This window comes from Pipistrellus kuhlii, unplaced genomic scaffold (genome assembly GCF_014108245.1).
Source record: "Pipistrellus kuhlii isolate mPipKuh1 unplaced genomic scaffold, mPipKuh1.p scaffold_m20_p_30, whole genome shotgun sequence".
Lineage (NCBI taxonomy): Eukaryota > Metazoa > Chordata > Mammalia > Chiroptera > Vespertilionidae > Pipistrellus > Pipistrellus kuhlii.
The window spans coordinates 5,527,928-5,544,886 of NW_023425530.1; the positions used below are offsets into that span (position 1 = coordinate 5,527,928).

At 54.2% G+C, this 16,959-nt stretch overlaps 1 protein-coding gene across 1 annotated transcript; it reads right to left on the bottom strand.

Annotated features, from left to right (window-relative positions):
* Window positions 1–1,941: 1,941 nt before the first annotated feature.
* On the bottom strand, window positions 1,942–16,955 carry RGL3 (ral guanine nucleotide dissociation stimulator like 3). The gene is given in 20 exon segments (XM_036459733.2): window positions 1,942–3,563; window positions 3,565–3,653; window positions 4,637–4,751; window positions 4,839–4,961; window positions 5,653–5,749; window positions 5,835–5,903; window positions 6,008–6,103; window positions 6,747–6,868; window positions 6,950–6,982; window positions 7,179–7,265; window positions 7,372–7,428; window positions 9,558–9,642; window positions 9,749–9,852; window positions 10,518–10,733; window positions 10,842–10,984; window positions 14,941–15,158; window positions 15,272–15,325; window positions 15,492–15,715; window positions 16,265–16,378; window positions 16,755–16,955. Coding segments are annotated over 20 exon segments (2,226 nt in total). The 5' UTR covers window positions 16,788–16,955; the 3' UTR covers window positions 1,942–3,416.
* Window positions 16,956–16,959: the final 4 nt, after the last annotated feature.

Below are 16,959 nucleotides of genomic sequence, written 5' to 3' on the forward strand. Positions count from 1 at the left end.
CTGTTTTGTTCATTTTTGTGTTCCCAGACCATAGAGACTGGTACACAGTAGGAGCTCAAGAAATATTTGTTGGGGGAGGGGCAGAATATTTGTGAAGTAAAGATTAAAGCTTAGTAAGAGATGTAAAGATACAGATCTTGTTAGCTATTGGGTAGAACTGTGCCTGAGTACCCTGCACTTTTGTTTATTTTTTAATGTTTTTGTTGATTTCAGAGAGAAAGGGCCAGAGGGAGATAGGGAGGGAGGAGCATCCATGTGGTGATCAGTTGCCTCCCATACATACCTGCACTGTGGGACCAAGCCTGCAACGTGGGCATGTGCTCTGGCCTGGAATCGAACCAGCGCCCTTTTGGTGCAAGGGAAGACACTCAACCACTGAGCCACACCGGCCAGGGCTCCCGGTGCACTTCCGAGAAACAAAGTGATTCAGAGAATCTCTCTCTGAATTGGATGTGGACTGTGTGAGAGAGAGAGGAAGGCAGAAACTGCAAACTGTGATTCTGAGAGGCCAGCCAGCCCAGGTGTTAAGTGCATGTTCTAGCACATCGCCCAGCCTTGCCACTTACCATGGCACCTTGGATAGTTGTTTAACCCTCCCGAGTCCCAGTCCTTTGTGTATACAATGGGTAAAATAATAGTGCCTACTCCATAGTGTTATTATGAGCATTCAATGAGATAGATTATTAAAACAGAGCCTGGCAAGCACTCTGTAAGAATAACCATTACTGCCTTTACCGGTTTGGCTCAGTGGACAAAGTGTCGAACTGAAGGGCTCCAGGTTCGATTCCAGTCAAAGGCACGTACCTTGGTTGCAGGCACATCCCCAGTCGGGACTGTGTAGGAGGCAGCTGAATCAATGTTTCTCTCTCATTGATGTTTCTAACTCTCTATTCCCTCTCCCTCTCCATTCCTCTCTGTAAAATAAATAAATAAATAAATAAATAAATAAATAAATAAATAATATATACATATATATTTTATTGAATTTTTACAGAGAGGAAGAGAGAAGGATAGAGAGTTAGAAACATCGATGTGAAAGAAACATCGACCAGCTGCCTCTTGCACACCCCCCACTGAGGATGTGCCCGCAACCAAGGTCCATGCCCTTGACCGGAATCGAACCCGGGACCTTTCAGTCCGCAGGCCGACGCTCTACCCACTGAGCCAAACTGGTTTTGGCTGTAATCTGTCTTTTAACAGACCCTACATGATACTTAGATTCTTCTGTCTCCTCTTTTGCCCCAGACGGGGCGTGAGCATCCCCCATTATTGCTTCAAAGACAGCGTTTAGAACCCTAGGAATTGTTTTTTGTTTGTTTGTTTGTTTTTTCATTTTTAAATATATATATTTTATTGATTTTATACAGAGAGGAAGGGAGAGAGATAGAGAGTTAGAAACATCGATGAGAGAGTCATCGATCAGCTGCCTCTTGCACACCCCCTACCGGGGATATGCCCGCAACCAAGGTACATGCCCTTGACCGGAATCGAACCCGGGACCCTTCAGTCCCCAAGCCGACGCTCTATCCATTGAGCCAAACTGGTCCCGGCTAGGAATTGTTTTATTGCCCATTCACCAGAATTCTCCCTTCTCCTACTTACACCCAAGTGTAATTTCAATTTTTGTGCCCTCCCAGACTTCACTCCTGTGGTTTGAAATTTCTCTGCCAGCTCAAAGGATGGCACAGGACCCAGGCCTGGCTAATTAGTGTACCACATCCCTCTAAACAGTTATTGATTCAGTTGGTCCAATGGGCATCTGCTGTGGGACTTTTGCCGGACCTGATGGGAGAGAGGGGCTTGTTCTCCGTGCATGGGAGGGTGGAGACGGTGGGGCGGAAGCCTGGCAATGCCCCCAGGAGGTGTGAGCCTGCTCGGAGTGGGGCTGTGTTACTTAAAATGTTCTTCCGGTTACTGTAACAGAAACCCAAATAATAGTGGTTCAAGTAAAATAGACATTTATTTCTCGCTTAGGCAACAATCCAACTAGCAGCAATACAGTCTGGCAGTTCCATGCTCCTTTCGTTCTGTTGCTCAGTTATTTAGAGGGTGTGGCCCACCCGACCCCACAGGATCCACTCCACACAGCGGGACGCAGAAGAGGGGGAGGGAAGGACTACCCCTTTAAGGGCAGGGCCTAGAATTTGCCCACATCCTTTCCTTTGACATCTCATTGGCCGGGGCTTGGTCACATGATCGCACTTTGCTGCAAAGGAGACTGGAAATGCAGTTTTTACTCTGGGTGACCAGGTGAAAACCACAAGTTCTATCACCATAGCAGGTGATTGGATTGGAGGGGACAATAGACAGTCTCATTCTTAGAGCAAAATTGGAGCCAAGAGACAGCAACAGAATCCTGATGACATCTTTTCAGTCCAACTGTACCTGAAGTGGACCCACTGGATTTTTTAATTACACAAGCCACTGATTTCCTTTGTCCATGTGCCTACTTGAATTGGATTTTTGACCACTTGAACATAAAGAATCCTGATTAATACAGTGAAATACAAAGCCCCTAGTTATTGTCCAGCATAGATTAGAGTTCATAAGTGGGCATATCATTGTTCTTGCTATGACTTGTAGATGGCCCTATAGCTCACTCCATCTCTGCCTTCTCTACCTGTTTCTTCTTCTTAAAAAAAATTTATATATATATATATATATATATATATATATATATATATATATATATATATATATAAAAGAGGAAGGGAGAGGGAGAAGTAGAATCATTAATGAGGAGAATCATTGATCGCTGCCTTCTACACACCCCCTACCTGCAACCAAGGCATTTGCCCTGACTGGAAATGCAACCATGACCTCCTGGTTCACAGGTCGATGCTCAACCACTGAGCCATGGCTGGATGGGCTCTACCTGTCTCTCCTTCCTACCCCAGTACTGAGAGACAACTCAGCTTCACCTTCGTCCTCACAGCCCTATTGACTCATGGGTGATGATGTTGTCTCTGATTCCAAAGGAATTTCATTTCTTCATCTCCCATATACACCCAGAAGAGCAGCACAGCACCCCAAAAATGTTGGGGGAGGGAGTCCTGAAACCTGTGTGTATGACCGCCACCCTTCCCCCAGTGTCTGGTCACACTTCACCCAATCCTGTCCTTAGGGCTCTTAGTTCTTTGCTTTTACATTTTTATCTTAACGAAGCATGGACATGAGGCACGGGTACCAAACAAAGAAGACCGACTCCTGTTTCATATCTTTGGTCACTGTTTTCATCTACTTCTGTCTGTTTTGATGCCTCTCCAGCAGTTACCAGACTTCTCTAGGGAGGGGTCTGACCTCCAGGATGCAATAGCGCTCTCCACCAGCCGCCCCGTGAGCTGAGGACTTGGGAATAGGGACCCAGTGCCAAGAGGGTCAGCGGGATGGGGCCCAGGACAGTTAGGGGGAAAGGGTCACAGGATATGGAGCACAATGGGCTCTGCTGGGAGAGGAGTGCCCTTGCTGCCCCCATGGCGATAGAAGCTGCCCGTGGGGCCTGTGTCCCGGAGGCAGGAGAGAGCCAGCTCAGGTCGGGGAGCCTGAGGTTGTGTGCTGGGCCTCCTCCTTCTTCCGCCGCCGCAGCATGAAGTCTCCAGGGGCAGCTGGACTCATGGCATAGAAGACGTTGGCGTTGTCAGGAATCAGGAGCTCTGGCCAGGGGTGGACATGATCATGAAAGCCCGCACGACCTCATACCTCCCCCACAAGGGGCCTATTGCAGGTCACCGTCTGCCGTTCTGCCTGAGGCCTGAACAACCTTGGGTCCCTTCGGCCAGTGCTCAGCCAACCTCGTTCTGCTCTCATTGGGCACCTGGACAACTGGCCACTCAGAGCCTGCACAACTTCGTGTCTCCTCCACACCTCAGACCTGGGCAGCTTCCTGCCACTTCCCCCGGAATCTAGGCAACCTACACTGCGAGCCTGGGCAAACTCGGGCCACCCATCCCAAACAACTTCCTTCCACCCCACTCTCTCCTCACGGCCAGTTCCCAGCCAAGTTCATGCTGCTATTACCATGAACTTGAACAGCTTCTGACTTCCTACTTCCGGCCTGCACGACCTATGGCCGTTGCCACCCGAGCCTCACATACCCCTTCCTTATGTCCAGCCTACTTCACGTCCTGTTCTTTAACATAGCAACCTCTTGTCTCTGCCTTGCAGAAACTGGACAACCTCCTACACTGAACAACCTCATGGTCCCCTCCCCCGGATTTCAATACCTTTTGGCTTTCTCCTGTGCCAAGTTCAGACACCTTCAGATTCCCCAGGCTGAGCCTGGACAAACTCATTTCCCCTCAGATTAAGGCTCAGAGCCCTTTCAGACCTACATCCCACCACGTTAAGCCTGAACAACCCCATGATCCTATACATTTAAGCCTAGACAATCTTTTACACACAGTCCCTCTTGTCTAACCCTGGGCAATCTCATTTCCCCATAATCCCAGGTGCCCCCTTGCCTCACACTGAGCCAGGATAACCACGTGACTCATATAATTGAGGAACAAATATGTTACTGCCTCTCACCCCCACTCTGTTTCATCTTATCCCTACCCTGTGCCTATAGCACCTCCTGGGCCTGTGAGGGCCATCTCCCAGCTGCCCCCAGCCAAGGCTCCAAGCTGCCCCTGCTCACCCTTGTCCCCAGGAAGGACCTGAAAGAGCTGGTAGTCACGGGCCCCGGACTGGGCCATATTGTGCTTCTGTAAGGCTCTCTGCACCACACTGGGGGTCTTGTCCTGACTCGTGAGCTGGGAAAGGAAAGCAGGAGGTCAGAAGGGACAGTCTGAGCCCCAAGGGCAGGGCTGCCCCCAGCAGGTCCCTGGCCCCTTCCTCACCAGAATGCTCCGATACAGGTTCCCGTGGTCGTTGTCGATGCTGACGCGGATGACCCGGGCCTCTGAGCCTTGCTGCCCCACGTGGGGGATTCGAGGACAGCTCAGGGTCAAGGCCAAGGGCAGCTGTAAGCAGTGGGGGAGCATTAGGCCCCTTCTTTATTAATGCATTCAACACATGCCCCTACACACCCAAAGTCAGGGGACACACAATCAGGGCACACACATGCAAGTCCACAGCTGTGCAATTCCATCACATACAAACCTTCATTTCCTGTTACACACATTTACATGATTAATAAACACACACACACACACACACACACACACACACACACACATCCTATGCACACCAAACAGAGAGTGCTGGCATATGCTCACAGTCATTGCACACATGTAAGTCCATATCCACGAACAGCCTGGCACATGGGCCGGTGGATATGGTGGATATTCATGCTCACATTTCCCCTTCAGGAATGCAAATTCCTGGCAACACACCAATTCTTGCAAAATGTGGTATTGCACCATGGGTGAGCAGACACACAGGCCCAGATCTGAGCACAAGCCAGACGGAGGGACAATTTCTCAATCAAGGCCGTGAAAATGTACATGGCCCCTTGGACAGATGCCCCAAGTACTGAGCCAAGCATGAGTACAACCTCATATGTACATGCTTGGCCTTAAAATCTCTCTCTCTCTCTCTCTCTCTCTCTCTCTCTCTCTCTCTCTCTCTCACACACACACACACACACACACACACACACCCCGAGCCCTGGATGCCCACAGTCCCACGTGTACACACAGGCAGGCCTGGTACCTTGGTGCTGGGGCTCTGGGGCCCGGGAGAGGCTGGGGGACTTCCAGGAGGAGGGTCCCTCATTCTAGGGCTGGAAGGGGGAGACCCTGGGGACAGACTGGGAGAGACGCAGAGCCTGAGGTGGTGCTCCCCCAACCTCTGACCCTGCCACCTCCAATTCCTTCCCTAAACAGGATGCTCACCTGGAAGTGGGGGATGAGGGGTCCCCAGGACTCCCACCAGGAGATGCGCCTCTCTCCCTGGACAGCTTCCTGAGGGTGAGGACAGGGGGTGAGGGTAAGGTCAACCTCAGAGCCAGAAGCAGCCCCCGCCCCATCTCTGCCCATATTACCCCACCCACATTCCCAAGACTCACGCACTGAGACGCTTGGTGAGGCTGATTCGTCGCCGCACACGTGGGGAGCTGGGACAGGAGGCGGCTGGTGGCTCAATGACACGGGAGACACGGTAGCTGAGGGGTCAAGTTGGGAGACGAGAGTTAGAACCAGTTGGGAGCTGGGTTTGGACATTGTGGGGAACAGCTAAGTACTGGGCACCAAATACCAGGGTGAGAGTAGTAAATGGGGTCACAAAGAAACTGGGTCTTATTAGGAATGAGATGGGATGGCTGGGTTGGCAGGTCACACAGGGACTCACAGGTGTGACTGAAGCGTCAAATTGGGTCAAGAATAGAATTCAAGGTCAGGTAATTATTGGAGTCACGGATTCCACGGAATGAAGGAAATAATTGGGATAGTTGAGTTGGACGGTCAAATATATGTCAAAGTCTAGTCAATTACTCAAAATTGGGGGTCAATGATTGGGCTCGGAGAGTCAGATGGGAGTCATGAATAGGATCGCGGGTCAGATAGGGTCAGAGGTGGGAAGAGAACAGAATGGATGGTTGAGTTGAAGTCAGAAAGCCAGATAGAGTCAAATTTAAGGTGGGAGGTCATTTGGGGCCCTCAATTGGGCTGGAGATGATGCAAGGTCACAGGTTGGGGGTCAAGGCTCAGGAAGGGGGTGGTCTTAAGAAGGATTTGGAGAGGTATATAGGAGGTAAGGAAATCCAGGGTCCCTCGAAGTGGGGCTGGGCCAGGCCACAGGGTGGTCACCTCTGCTCCTCACTGAGCTGGCGCTGGGCACGCAGGGCAGCCAGGATGGGCGGGCAGGGGCTCAGGCAGTAGCTCCGACAGCGCTTCTGCAGCTGCTGGATTCGGGCCAGGATCTCCCACTCCTGAGGGTATGATTTCTGAGACCCCACCCCTGCCCTGACCCCACCTGGGCCCCTCCCGCACTCACCCCAGCGCCCACTCACCTTCCTCCTCTTCTCAAAGTTGATGAGATCCCCCTGGGGGAAAACTTGGTCTGAACTGGAGTCTCGGGGTTTAGGATGGATTGAGGGTCAAGGCCAGGGGTTGGGATGTCAGGAGCCCTACTGCACTAAGGGAGCTGGGGTTGGGATGGCAGGTAGGGTCAAAGGGGGGATGTCAGGAGGCCATTGTGCTGAGGGCAAGTGGTACTGGGTCAAGGGTCAGGAGTCAGACCTCTAGCATGTCCGGCAGGGCTGTGTCCAGCATAACCAGGTCCGTGAGGAAGGTGCCAAGGTAGGGAACCGGGCCTGGGGGCAGTTTCTGTGGCCCCAGAGCTCCAGTCACTCTCCACCATCAGACCCCATCGCACCCCATCCCCTTCCTTGAGGGTCCCACTTGTCCCCCACCCCAAACTGCCACCACTCACTGAAGGCAGGCTTCCCGGGGGAGAATTCTCCTCTCGGGGTCCCTCAGAGGCCTCCTCCTGCGGGCAGGAGAAGAACTGAGCAGATCCGGTCTCTTGGACCTCTCCTTTGGGGAAGAAGCCTCAATACACACTCGATTTGCTTTTATTCTTTTTTTAAATTTAAAAAAAATACATTTTATTGTTTGTTTGTTTTTTTTACAGAGAGAAAGAGAGAGGGACAGAGAGTTAGAAACATCGATGAGAGAGAAACATCAATCAGCTGCCTCTTGCACGCCTCCTACTGGGGATGTGCCTGCAACCAAGGTACATGAATGGAATCTGGGACCTTTCAGTCCACAGGCTGACGCTCTATCCACTGAGCCAAACCGGTTTCGGCATGCTTTTATTTTTATTTATTTATTTTTATATATATATGTGTGTATTGATTTCAAAGAGGATGGGGTTGGGGGGAGAGAAAGAGAAACATCAAGCATCACCGATTGGCTGCCTCTTGCACACCCCACACTGGGGATTGAGCCCGCAACCCCAACTTATGCCCTGACCTGGAATTGAACCCTGACCTCCTGGCTCATGGGTAGATGCTCAACCATTGAGCCATGCAGGCCGGGTCCATTTTGCTTTTAGCAATTACAAAGCAGTCGCAAAGGTCACGCTCCAAGGAAAGTGAACAGGGGAGGGAGGGAGGGAGCAGAGAAGTGGCAGGGGGTTATCCCGCTGAGGATAACCCGAGGTGGGGCTTGTGGGTGCCATGGCCCCAGGGACAGCCTCGTCACAGGTGAGAATCTTTGTCCCAGGTCCATGGACCAGGCCCTCAGGCAATCCGCTGGGAATGCCCTGAACCTGCCTCACGGCACTGCTCTGCCTGGTTACTGGCACCAGCGCTGGGCAGTTAGCATTGCCCTGGGTGGCCCCCTGTCTGGGCCTGATTCCCCTCAGGGCAGCAGCTGTGTCTCTCTGGTTTGTGGCCACACGCTTGGCATATTGCCTGGTACACAGTAGGTGCTTAAACCAGAGCTCCTTGTTCCTTGAGATCATTCTTATGTGAGATATTAATTCACTCGTAGGTATTAATTGAGAGCCTGCTCTGGGCTAGGCACTGCTCTGGCCCCTGAAGAAGCAGTAGTGAGTAAAACATACAAAAACGCGCCTCATGGAGCAGACATCGGGGGGAGAGAGAGCAATAACCAAACTTTACATGTGATAATGAAGGATACTCAGAGGTAAGAAAAGAACAGTAGAGCCCAGAGGCATGGCTCAGTGGTTGAGCAGCGACCTATGAACCAGGGGTCACAGGTCGATTTCTAGTTAGGGCACATGCCAGGCTGGGGGCCCAATCTCCAGTGAGGGGCATGCAGGAGGCAGCCAACTGATGATTCTCTCTCATCATTGATGTTTCTATCTTTCTCTCCCTCTCCCTTCCTCTTGGAAATCAACAAAAATATATTCTTTTTTAAAAAAAGAATGAGCGGCCGAAACCGGTTTGGCTCAGTGGATAGAGCGTCGGCCTGCGGACTGAAGGGTCCAGGGTTCGATTCCGGTCAGGGGCATGTAGTAATACCATGGTTGCAGGCACATCCCCAGTGGGGGGTGTGAAGGAGGCGGCTGATCGATGATTCTCTCATTGATGTTTCTAACTCTCTAACCCTCTCTCTTCCTCTCTGTGAAAAATCAATAAAATATATTTTTAAAAATAAAAAAAAGAATGAGGCTGGGGGCACAGGGAGGGCATCTTGGGGGAGGGGGACATCTGGAAGGGGACCTGCAGGAGGTGAAGGTGAGGACTGTCCCAACTATTCTGGACTCACCCTAGCAACCTGATTGCATTTAGAACCTCGATCTTGCCTACAGTAAGTCTGATCTGTGGGCACACGTTGGTTAGTTTTGCTTATTAAAGCCACTTTTTTTTATTTCCTCCCTCCCCCTCGCCCCCCTTCCCCTGCCGCCCTAAAGCTACTTTTTTTTTTTTTTTTTTTCACTCTTCGCTGTGACGCTAGCCTTCAGTGACCTTTTCCTTGTAACTTCTGGTATTTGTTGAATGAATAAATAAGGCAGTTAGCGAGCTGAACTATCATGAGGGCAGCAGAGGCAGTAAAAACGCGGGCCGCAAGGACAAGGTCATTGCTGAGGTGCAGGGAGGGGGAGGGCAAGGACAGCCTGTGCCCAGGTCCCCGGCCGGGCCTCTGTACCTGGGAAAGAATCTCTCTGCTGCTGAGATGGTTGTTCTCGTCCGAGAAAATCTGCGACAGTTTCCTGAACGTGGATAACGGCTCCCTGTGGGGGACAGGAGAGGAGTCAGGGCTGGGGGGGTCAGGGCTGGGGGGGTCAGGGCTGGGTTGGTTGGGAGGAATCGCCCAGCTTCTCTCCCCGGTCTCCTTACCTGCTCACAGCGCCCCAGCTGCTCTTGAGCCGGTATATGGGGTTAGACTGCAGGGCGGACAGGATGGCGCGCAGCGAGGAGAAGTTCCGCAGCTCCCTGCAGCGCTGGGGGGTAGAGGGGGGGCGCCGCTCAGACCCCAAGCCTGGCCAGGTGTAACCCGCCTTCCATGACCTCCTGACTTCTCACCCCGGATCCGACCTGTCCGACTGGCCCACATCCGACAGCTACCAGGACCTTCTCCGCCTCTCCCACCTGCTGCCCCAGCCCCTCCCCCAGCTGCTCCTGCTTCTGACCTTGCCTTCTGCCTCCTGACTCTGCCTTCTCTGTGGGCATAGAGGCGCCTGGGGCATCTCTCCGGAACCAGACCCCTCCTCCCGAACCCCAGTCTCAGGCCAGGTTCAGCCTTTCACTCCCCCTCCTGGCCAGGCGCCCTCTCTCTCTCTCCAGGGCCCTCATTTCTGTCTCTTCCTCTCCGACCAGGGGTCCCTGCCCTCCGTCCCCTCCCCGCCAGTCTTTTTCAGGACCCCTGCCCGCCTCTCTGGGCTTTGGTCCCTCCTCCAATCCTGTACCCTCCGGATCACACCCATCCCATCCTCTTATCCCAAGGCCTGCCCAGTTCCTCGGAGTCCCCGGCCCCAGCCTGGCATAGCCATGTCCTTGGCTTTTCCTTAGGCACCTTCCAGCCCCAATGCTCCCCACACCCCCAGACCCCAGCCCTCCGCCCCCCGCACCCCCTGCCTCTCTGGGCACCACCGCCCCGAACGTGCACCTGGGCAATGCGGATCCACTTCTCCAGCCGCTGCGCCCTCTGCGGGGCAGCCAGGCCCGGCGCGCCCAGCACCGAGCCCAGCACGCAGCCGGTCACCAGGTTGAACTGGGTCACGGTGGCGCGCACGGTCGGGGCGATGCCGGCGGCCCCCGGCCGGTCCCGCTGGGACCACACGGAACCCAGGCACTCGCAGGGCCGCACGCGGGAGAAGAGTTCCTGAAAGGGGGTGCGGGTAGGATCTGTGCTCAGCCGGACCTGCCCCCCCCCCGCCCCCCCCCCCCCCCCCCCCCCCCCACCCCCACTGCGCGCCTCCCGCAGCCTCACCACGTCCATCAGAGTCAACTGCTCAGCCACTTGGTCTGCACTGAAGTCCAGGAGCTCAGGGCCTTCTTGCACCAGCCCTTCCTCCTCTTCCACGGAGCCTTCGGGCGAGTCTGGGCTGGGGGTCCGGGCAGCTCCAGGAGGTCCTGAGGGAACCGCCAGAGGGGGTTAAGACTCTCAGGTGTGGATTCGGGACTGGCTGCGGGACCTAGGGCACGTCCCTGCGTGTTTCTGAGCCTCACTTTCCTCATCTGTGAAATGGAGACCTCCCTCAATGTTTGTAAGGACATCAAGTGACAGATCCTCCCTCCCTTCCTCCAACAGATGTAAACTCCACCTGCAGCCAGACATTCCTGAGCACTGAACCGCCAATCAGCACCTGCCAAATACCCTAAGTCCCTAGGTCCCTAATCATAGGCCTTACATGAAACCACCCATCAGCGTGTGCTGAGTGCCCTAAGCCCCGTCCCCTCTTTTCCCTCCCCTTAAAAAGTGCTTGTACCCTCACTCTCTTTCTCCTCTGGAAGCAGCCGGCAGTGATAGCCTTCTCTCCAATAAAGCCTGTGTCCTGGCACCCCGGTCTCCGGCCCCTCTGTTTCATCTTCCATAAAGCAACAGGAACGTTCGCTGAGCTCGCAGTGTGTGCAGGCATCTTCAAACTACGGCCCGCGGGCCACATGTGGCCCGCAGAGGAGTCTGATCTGGCCCGCCAGATTTTTTGGGCAGTGAGCGCAGCCGAGGTGTTACAGTAGGAATTAGTAGTTCATATAGTCCCGCCCTCCAGCTCTCTGAGGGACCGTGATCTGGCCCTCACTTTAAAAAGTTTGAGGACCCCTGGTAGTGGTTTAACTCGGTAATTTAGCACTTACTAGCCAGCCAGGCATTACTAGTGAACTGCTGTTGTAATGACCCACCTCCCAGGGGCAGAAGGAGCAATTTGCCTTAAGTCAGTTCGGTAAATGACAGGGCAGGGGTTTGAAGCCAGGTGCTCAAAGGCTAGCATAGAAAATAGAGCTTTATGACTTTGAGACTTTATTAAGATAAAATCTTTTGCGCATATATATATATATATATATATATTGATTTCAGAGAGGAAGGGAGGAGAGAATCATTGATCCGTTGCCTTCTGCAGGCCCCTCACTGGGGATGAGCCCTCAACCTGGGCAGGTGCCCTGACCGGGAATCCAACCATGACCTCTTGGTTCAGAGGCTGAAGCTCACACCAGCCGGGCTTGCCCTTTGCTTTTGGTGAAAGATGGTATAATTTTGTGGTTGCGGAAGGTGATTGTCAGTTCAAATTCAAACTTGTCCACCGGGCTTGCTGTGTAAACTAAAACTTTAAACTTCTCTGCGCTTTCTTTTCTTCATCTGCATTTCTTTTCATTTGATCCCCCCCTCCCACATTTCTTAAAAAAAAAAAATCAAATGAGATCATGCATACCAGGCTGCTATAAAGTACTCAAATGTGAGTGACTTTGTGTTGTGGGTTTCAGTGGGGGCACCCCAGGGGGCATCTTAGAAGCCGGACCCTCGCTGCACTGTGAAGACCTGTGCCCCAGCCTCCACACGTCCCTCCGAGGCATTGCTGCCCTTGTTTCTTTTGCTTGTTTTTATTCTACTTTTCCTTTCTTTCTTTTTGTTCTTGTGTGTCCTTGAAAAACCTGTTTCTAGCGATCTGCACCTTGCACCCAACTATCTTGCTCAGAAACACTAATTATTTTGGCCCCAGGAATGCAAGGACTGTGAAAGCCCTACCTTGGTTTTGTTTGGAAACTGCCAAGTGTTGCTCAGCATTTTGGAAGGCGATGTCACTAACATCTATGCTACTGCATCCGTGGGGCCAGTGCACGCTCCTGCATCAGTAGGTGTGTGCGCCTCAACTCCCGATCTGGTTGGGGGATCTAGTATGCAACTGAGGCAATTGCCCTTGACCAGAATCAAACCCAGGACCCCTCAGTCCGAGGGCTGATATTCTATCAACTGAGCCAAACCAGCTAAGGCAGCTGGTGAAATCTTGAGAGCAGAGAAAGAAAAACACTTAGTAACCAGAAGATGGAAGGATAAGATATACAGGGTGTGGCAAAAGTAGGCTTACAGCTGTTCATATGGAAAACAATACAATAATTAATAAATAACTCAAGAATAAACTCCACAATGGTAAGATATGTACACAGATAATAATTTAATTAAAAAATTTAAAAATATTGAAAAAGAATAAACTCCATGTTTCATGAACTCACCGCTGTAAACCGACTTTTGCCTGGCCCTGTATATGCATAACTGAATGTTTCAGGAGAAGTGGCTGCTGCTTTGTAAAGAGGAGAGAAATGTGACCATAACCTGAGGATTACAGGATGGGGATTAGGGATACAGATGCTTTCGTGATAGGGATCAGATGGAACACAGAGGGGGGAAGATGATACTTTATAAGAGGGATATATAATTATTCAGTCAACCAATCTGCACTGTTCCTGCCCCTGGGGACAAAGATGGGGACTAAACCAATGAGGGCTATGCAGAAAAATAAGGCAGGTTAAAAGGGCACAGAGTGAGAGAATAAATTTGTTGGGAGGGGGTCAGAGAAAGCATATCTGAAAAGTTGACAACTGAACAAAGACTTGAATGAAGTATATGGCTCTTTACCCTTCCTGCCCACCCCCCAAAGCTCTCTGCAACAGAAGGTGGTAGGTTTTTCTATAAAAGACCAGTTTACTGACCCCTACTATACAAGAAAATACCCGCATGGCTTCTTGTACATATTTCATTGTAAGTGGTACATTCTAAAAAGTAAGAATAATTGATAATAACAATAAAAAAGTATTATTACTATTTGCCAAGCCCTCATTGCTTGTATATTTACTTGTCTACTGATTGTCTTCCCCAGGGAACTGAGAGCTCCTGTCCACTGTTATGTACATAGAGGCCAGTGGCTAAATATCTGCTAAATGAATGAAGAGGTAATGAGGTAAGTACTGTTATTGCCTCCATTTCACAGGTAGGGAAACTGAGGTTCATATTAGTGAAGTGACTTGTCCAAGATCAGACAGTCAGCAAATGGCAGGACTGGGATTTGAATTCAGATTTCTGTGGCTCCTAAGGTAAGTAGTAATGGAATGATTTGTAGTTAAAATGCAGAACATTCTGAACCAATGATGGAGCATCTTTGCAGTTAGGACAGAGAGGGGAGGGAGCTGCTAGACAAATGCCAATATGTTAGACAAAGGGTATTTCCCCCATTTTATAGGTTAGGAAACTGAGGCTCAGACAAGATTCAGAACCTTATTTAGCCCAGCCATCGTGGCTCAGTACACATGCCCAGGTTGTGAGCTTAATCTGCAGTAGGAGGTGTGCAGGAGGCAGCCAACCAATGATTCTATCTCTTGATCCCTTTCCCTTCCTCTCTCTCTAAAAATCAATAAAAACACATATTTTTAAAATAAAAGAAAAAACGCTTGGCTGGTGTTGCTCAGTGGTTGAATGTGGACCTATGAACCAGGAGGTCATAGTTTGATTCCCAGTCAGGGCACATGCCTGGGTTATGGGCTGGATCCCCAGTAGGGGGCATGTAGGAGGCAACTGATCAATGATTGTTTCTCTCCCTCTCCCTTCCTCTCTGAAATCAATCCTATATAATAAAAGAGTAATATGCAAATCGACCAAATAGGGAATGACCCAGCGGTGTGACCTGCACTGACACCAGGGGGCAGATGCTCAACACAGGAGCTGCCTCCTGGTGGTCAGTGCGCTCAGTCGGAAGCCGGGCTGATGGCTGGCGAGCAGCAGCAGCCCACCTGCCTGGCAGTGCTAAGGATGCCCAAGGCTGTCCGATCATGGCTTAGGCCTGCAATAGGACAGTAAGCAGTAGGACATTCCCTGAGGGCTCCCAGACTGCAAAAGGGAGCAGGCCAAGCTAAGGGACCACCCCACCCCACTAAATGCACCAATGTCGTGCACCAGGACTCTATTAAAAAAATATATATATTTTTTAAAGAAAAAGAACCTTGCCTAAGATCTTTAGCTCCCTGCGGGGAGGAGCCCCGTGGGGGAGGTATGAATCAGGAAAAGCCTGCTCAGGGCACTATCATTGCCCCAAACCCCTCACCTGCCGAAGCCTGAGGCTGCTCCTCCTCCTCTTCCTGCTCCTGCTCAGCCGCCTCCAGGAAATCTCTCAGCAGCTTCTCTGCTTCCAGGGCCTCAGGCCCCAGTGGGGCAGCCCAGCCCAGAAAGGTGCGGACGCTGCCCAGGTCCGAGTGGGCAGGGGGGTCCCAGAAGTCCTGAGGGTGGTCCCGCAGCCAGGAGCCCAGCACAGACACCACAGCCCTGGCCAGAGGAGCAGGACCTCAGAGGCCGGTTGGGAACTCCGCAGCCCCCACACCTCAGATCCGACCTCTGACCTCGGGGACCTTCCACAGCTGCCCAAGTGGGAAACCAACCTCAGGTTCTTGTTGAAGCTGAGATCCTGTCCCTCTGTCTTCTTGATCTCCACCCTGGAAGGAGCCCCACAATCAGGTGGAGAAGGGTGTAGGGAAGAGGGGAGGGGGTGTGTGTAGCAGAGGGTTCTGAGGCTGGGGGATTTCCTGATTCTAAACCTGAGGGAGGGCCCAGGGGAAGGTGGTGGTGGGGGACCACGGAGGGCTCCCCATGGGTACTGACCAGGGCGGCAAGGGCGGCGGAGGCGGTGGCAGGAGAAGGCCCAGAACGCGAGCCGTGGGCACAAAGGCCTGGTGGGTGGCCAGGAAAGTAGGAACGAAGCCGGGGTCCTGCTCACGGTCCACAGACACCAGCTCCCGCACCAGCCGCTCCAGGTGCGCCGCCCGCAGCACGCGCACCTTGCTGGTGCGGTAGTGGAGGAAGGTGCCCGCATCCGGGCTGGGGGCCTGGGAGGCAGGGGGGTGGTGATGCCAGAGGGGCGTGGCCCCTGCAGCACCCCTGTTCCAGCCACACCCGTTGCTAGCAGGGTTCTTGCACCTGACCCCGTCCACTCCCCAGAAGCTGGCCCCTAGGTTCACCCTGCACCTTGCATAAATGACCGGGACGCCGCAGCCTCCGGGCCCTGCCCGCCGCCCCGCCCCGCCCCGCCCCTAGGCTGCTCTCGGCTCTCCAGCTCCGCTTCGCTGGCTGTCCTGGTCCCTGCTCTCCCCTCCCCGCCCCTCTGCTCCTGAAGACCACCCTCCCGTCCCGCTCCAGCTCCGCCCCCCTGTCCTGGCTGACCCGGCCTCTGCCTTCAGGTGCTGCTCCCGAACCGGTCCGACCCGACCCTTCCTCACTCATCCACCCGCGCACCTGGCCGCCCACCCGGCCTGGCCGCCCGCAGCCCGCCCTCCCGTCGGGCCCCCGCCCGGGCTCCTCGCACCTGCCCGCCCCGCAAACCTGCCCGCCCCGCCCCCAGGCCCCCTCACCTGCCCGCCCCGCCCCCCGGGCCTCACCTGGCCGCCGCCGGGCCCGGCCAGCGGGCTCCCGCGCTGGCTGCGCTGCCGCCGCAGGGACACGCTGTACACCGCGCCGTCCTCGGTCTCCTCGCCCCAGTCCTGCAGCGGCGCCTGGCGCGGGAGGGGGGTCAGGGGCCGCGGGGGCCGGGCCGGGCCGGCGCCCCTCTGCCGCCGGGGCTGGGCCGGGCCTCCCCGAGTTTGTTTCACTCCAGCGAGCGCCCCGCGCCCCGTCCGGTCCGGTCGGGTCCGGGAGGATGGGGCGGCCGGCGGGACGCCCGGGGCCCGGCTCACGGAGTGCCTCCGGCCTCCCCTCCATCCCTCGGAGGAGCCGCTTCTCTGCGCCGGGGGCCCCGAGACCCGAGGGAGGGGACCTCGGGGGAGCGCGAGGGGTCCGGCCCGCCGGGAGGTGCGGTCCGGGGGGCCGGCGCCCGGAGGCTGATCAGGGGGTGGCCAGGGATGCGGGGCCCCGGGGCGCTGGTCCCCTTACCAGGGCGAGCTCCTTCCCCGCCGCCCGCTGCATGGCCCGCCGTCCGCTCCGTGCCCGGCCGGAGAGGCGGAAGGGCCGGCGGCGCGGGCAGCGCGGGGCACTTGGGGGCCGCGGGGCGGGGCGGACGGCTGCGGGGGCGGGGCGGGGCGGGGCGGGGGACCCACGGCTCTCGGATGCCCCCTGCGGGACCCCGGCTCCCCTCCAG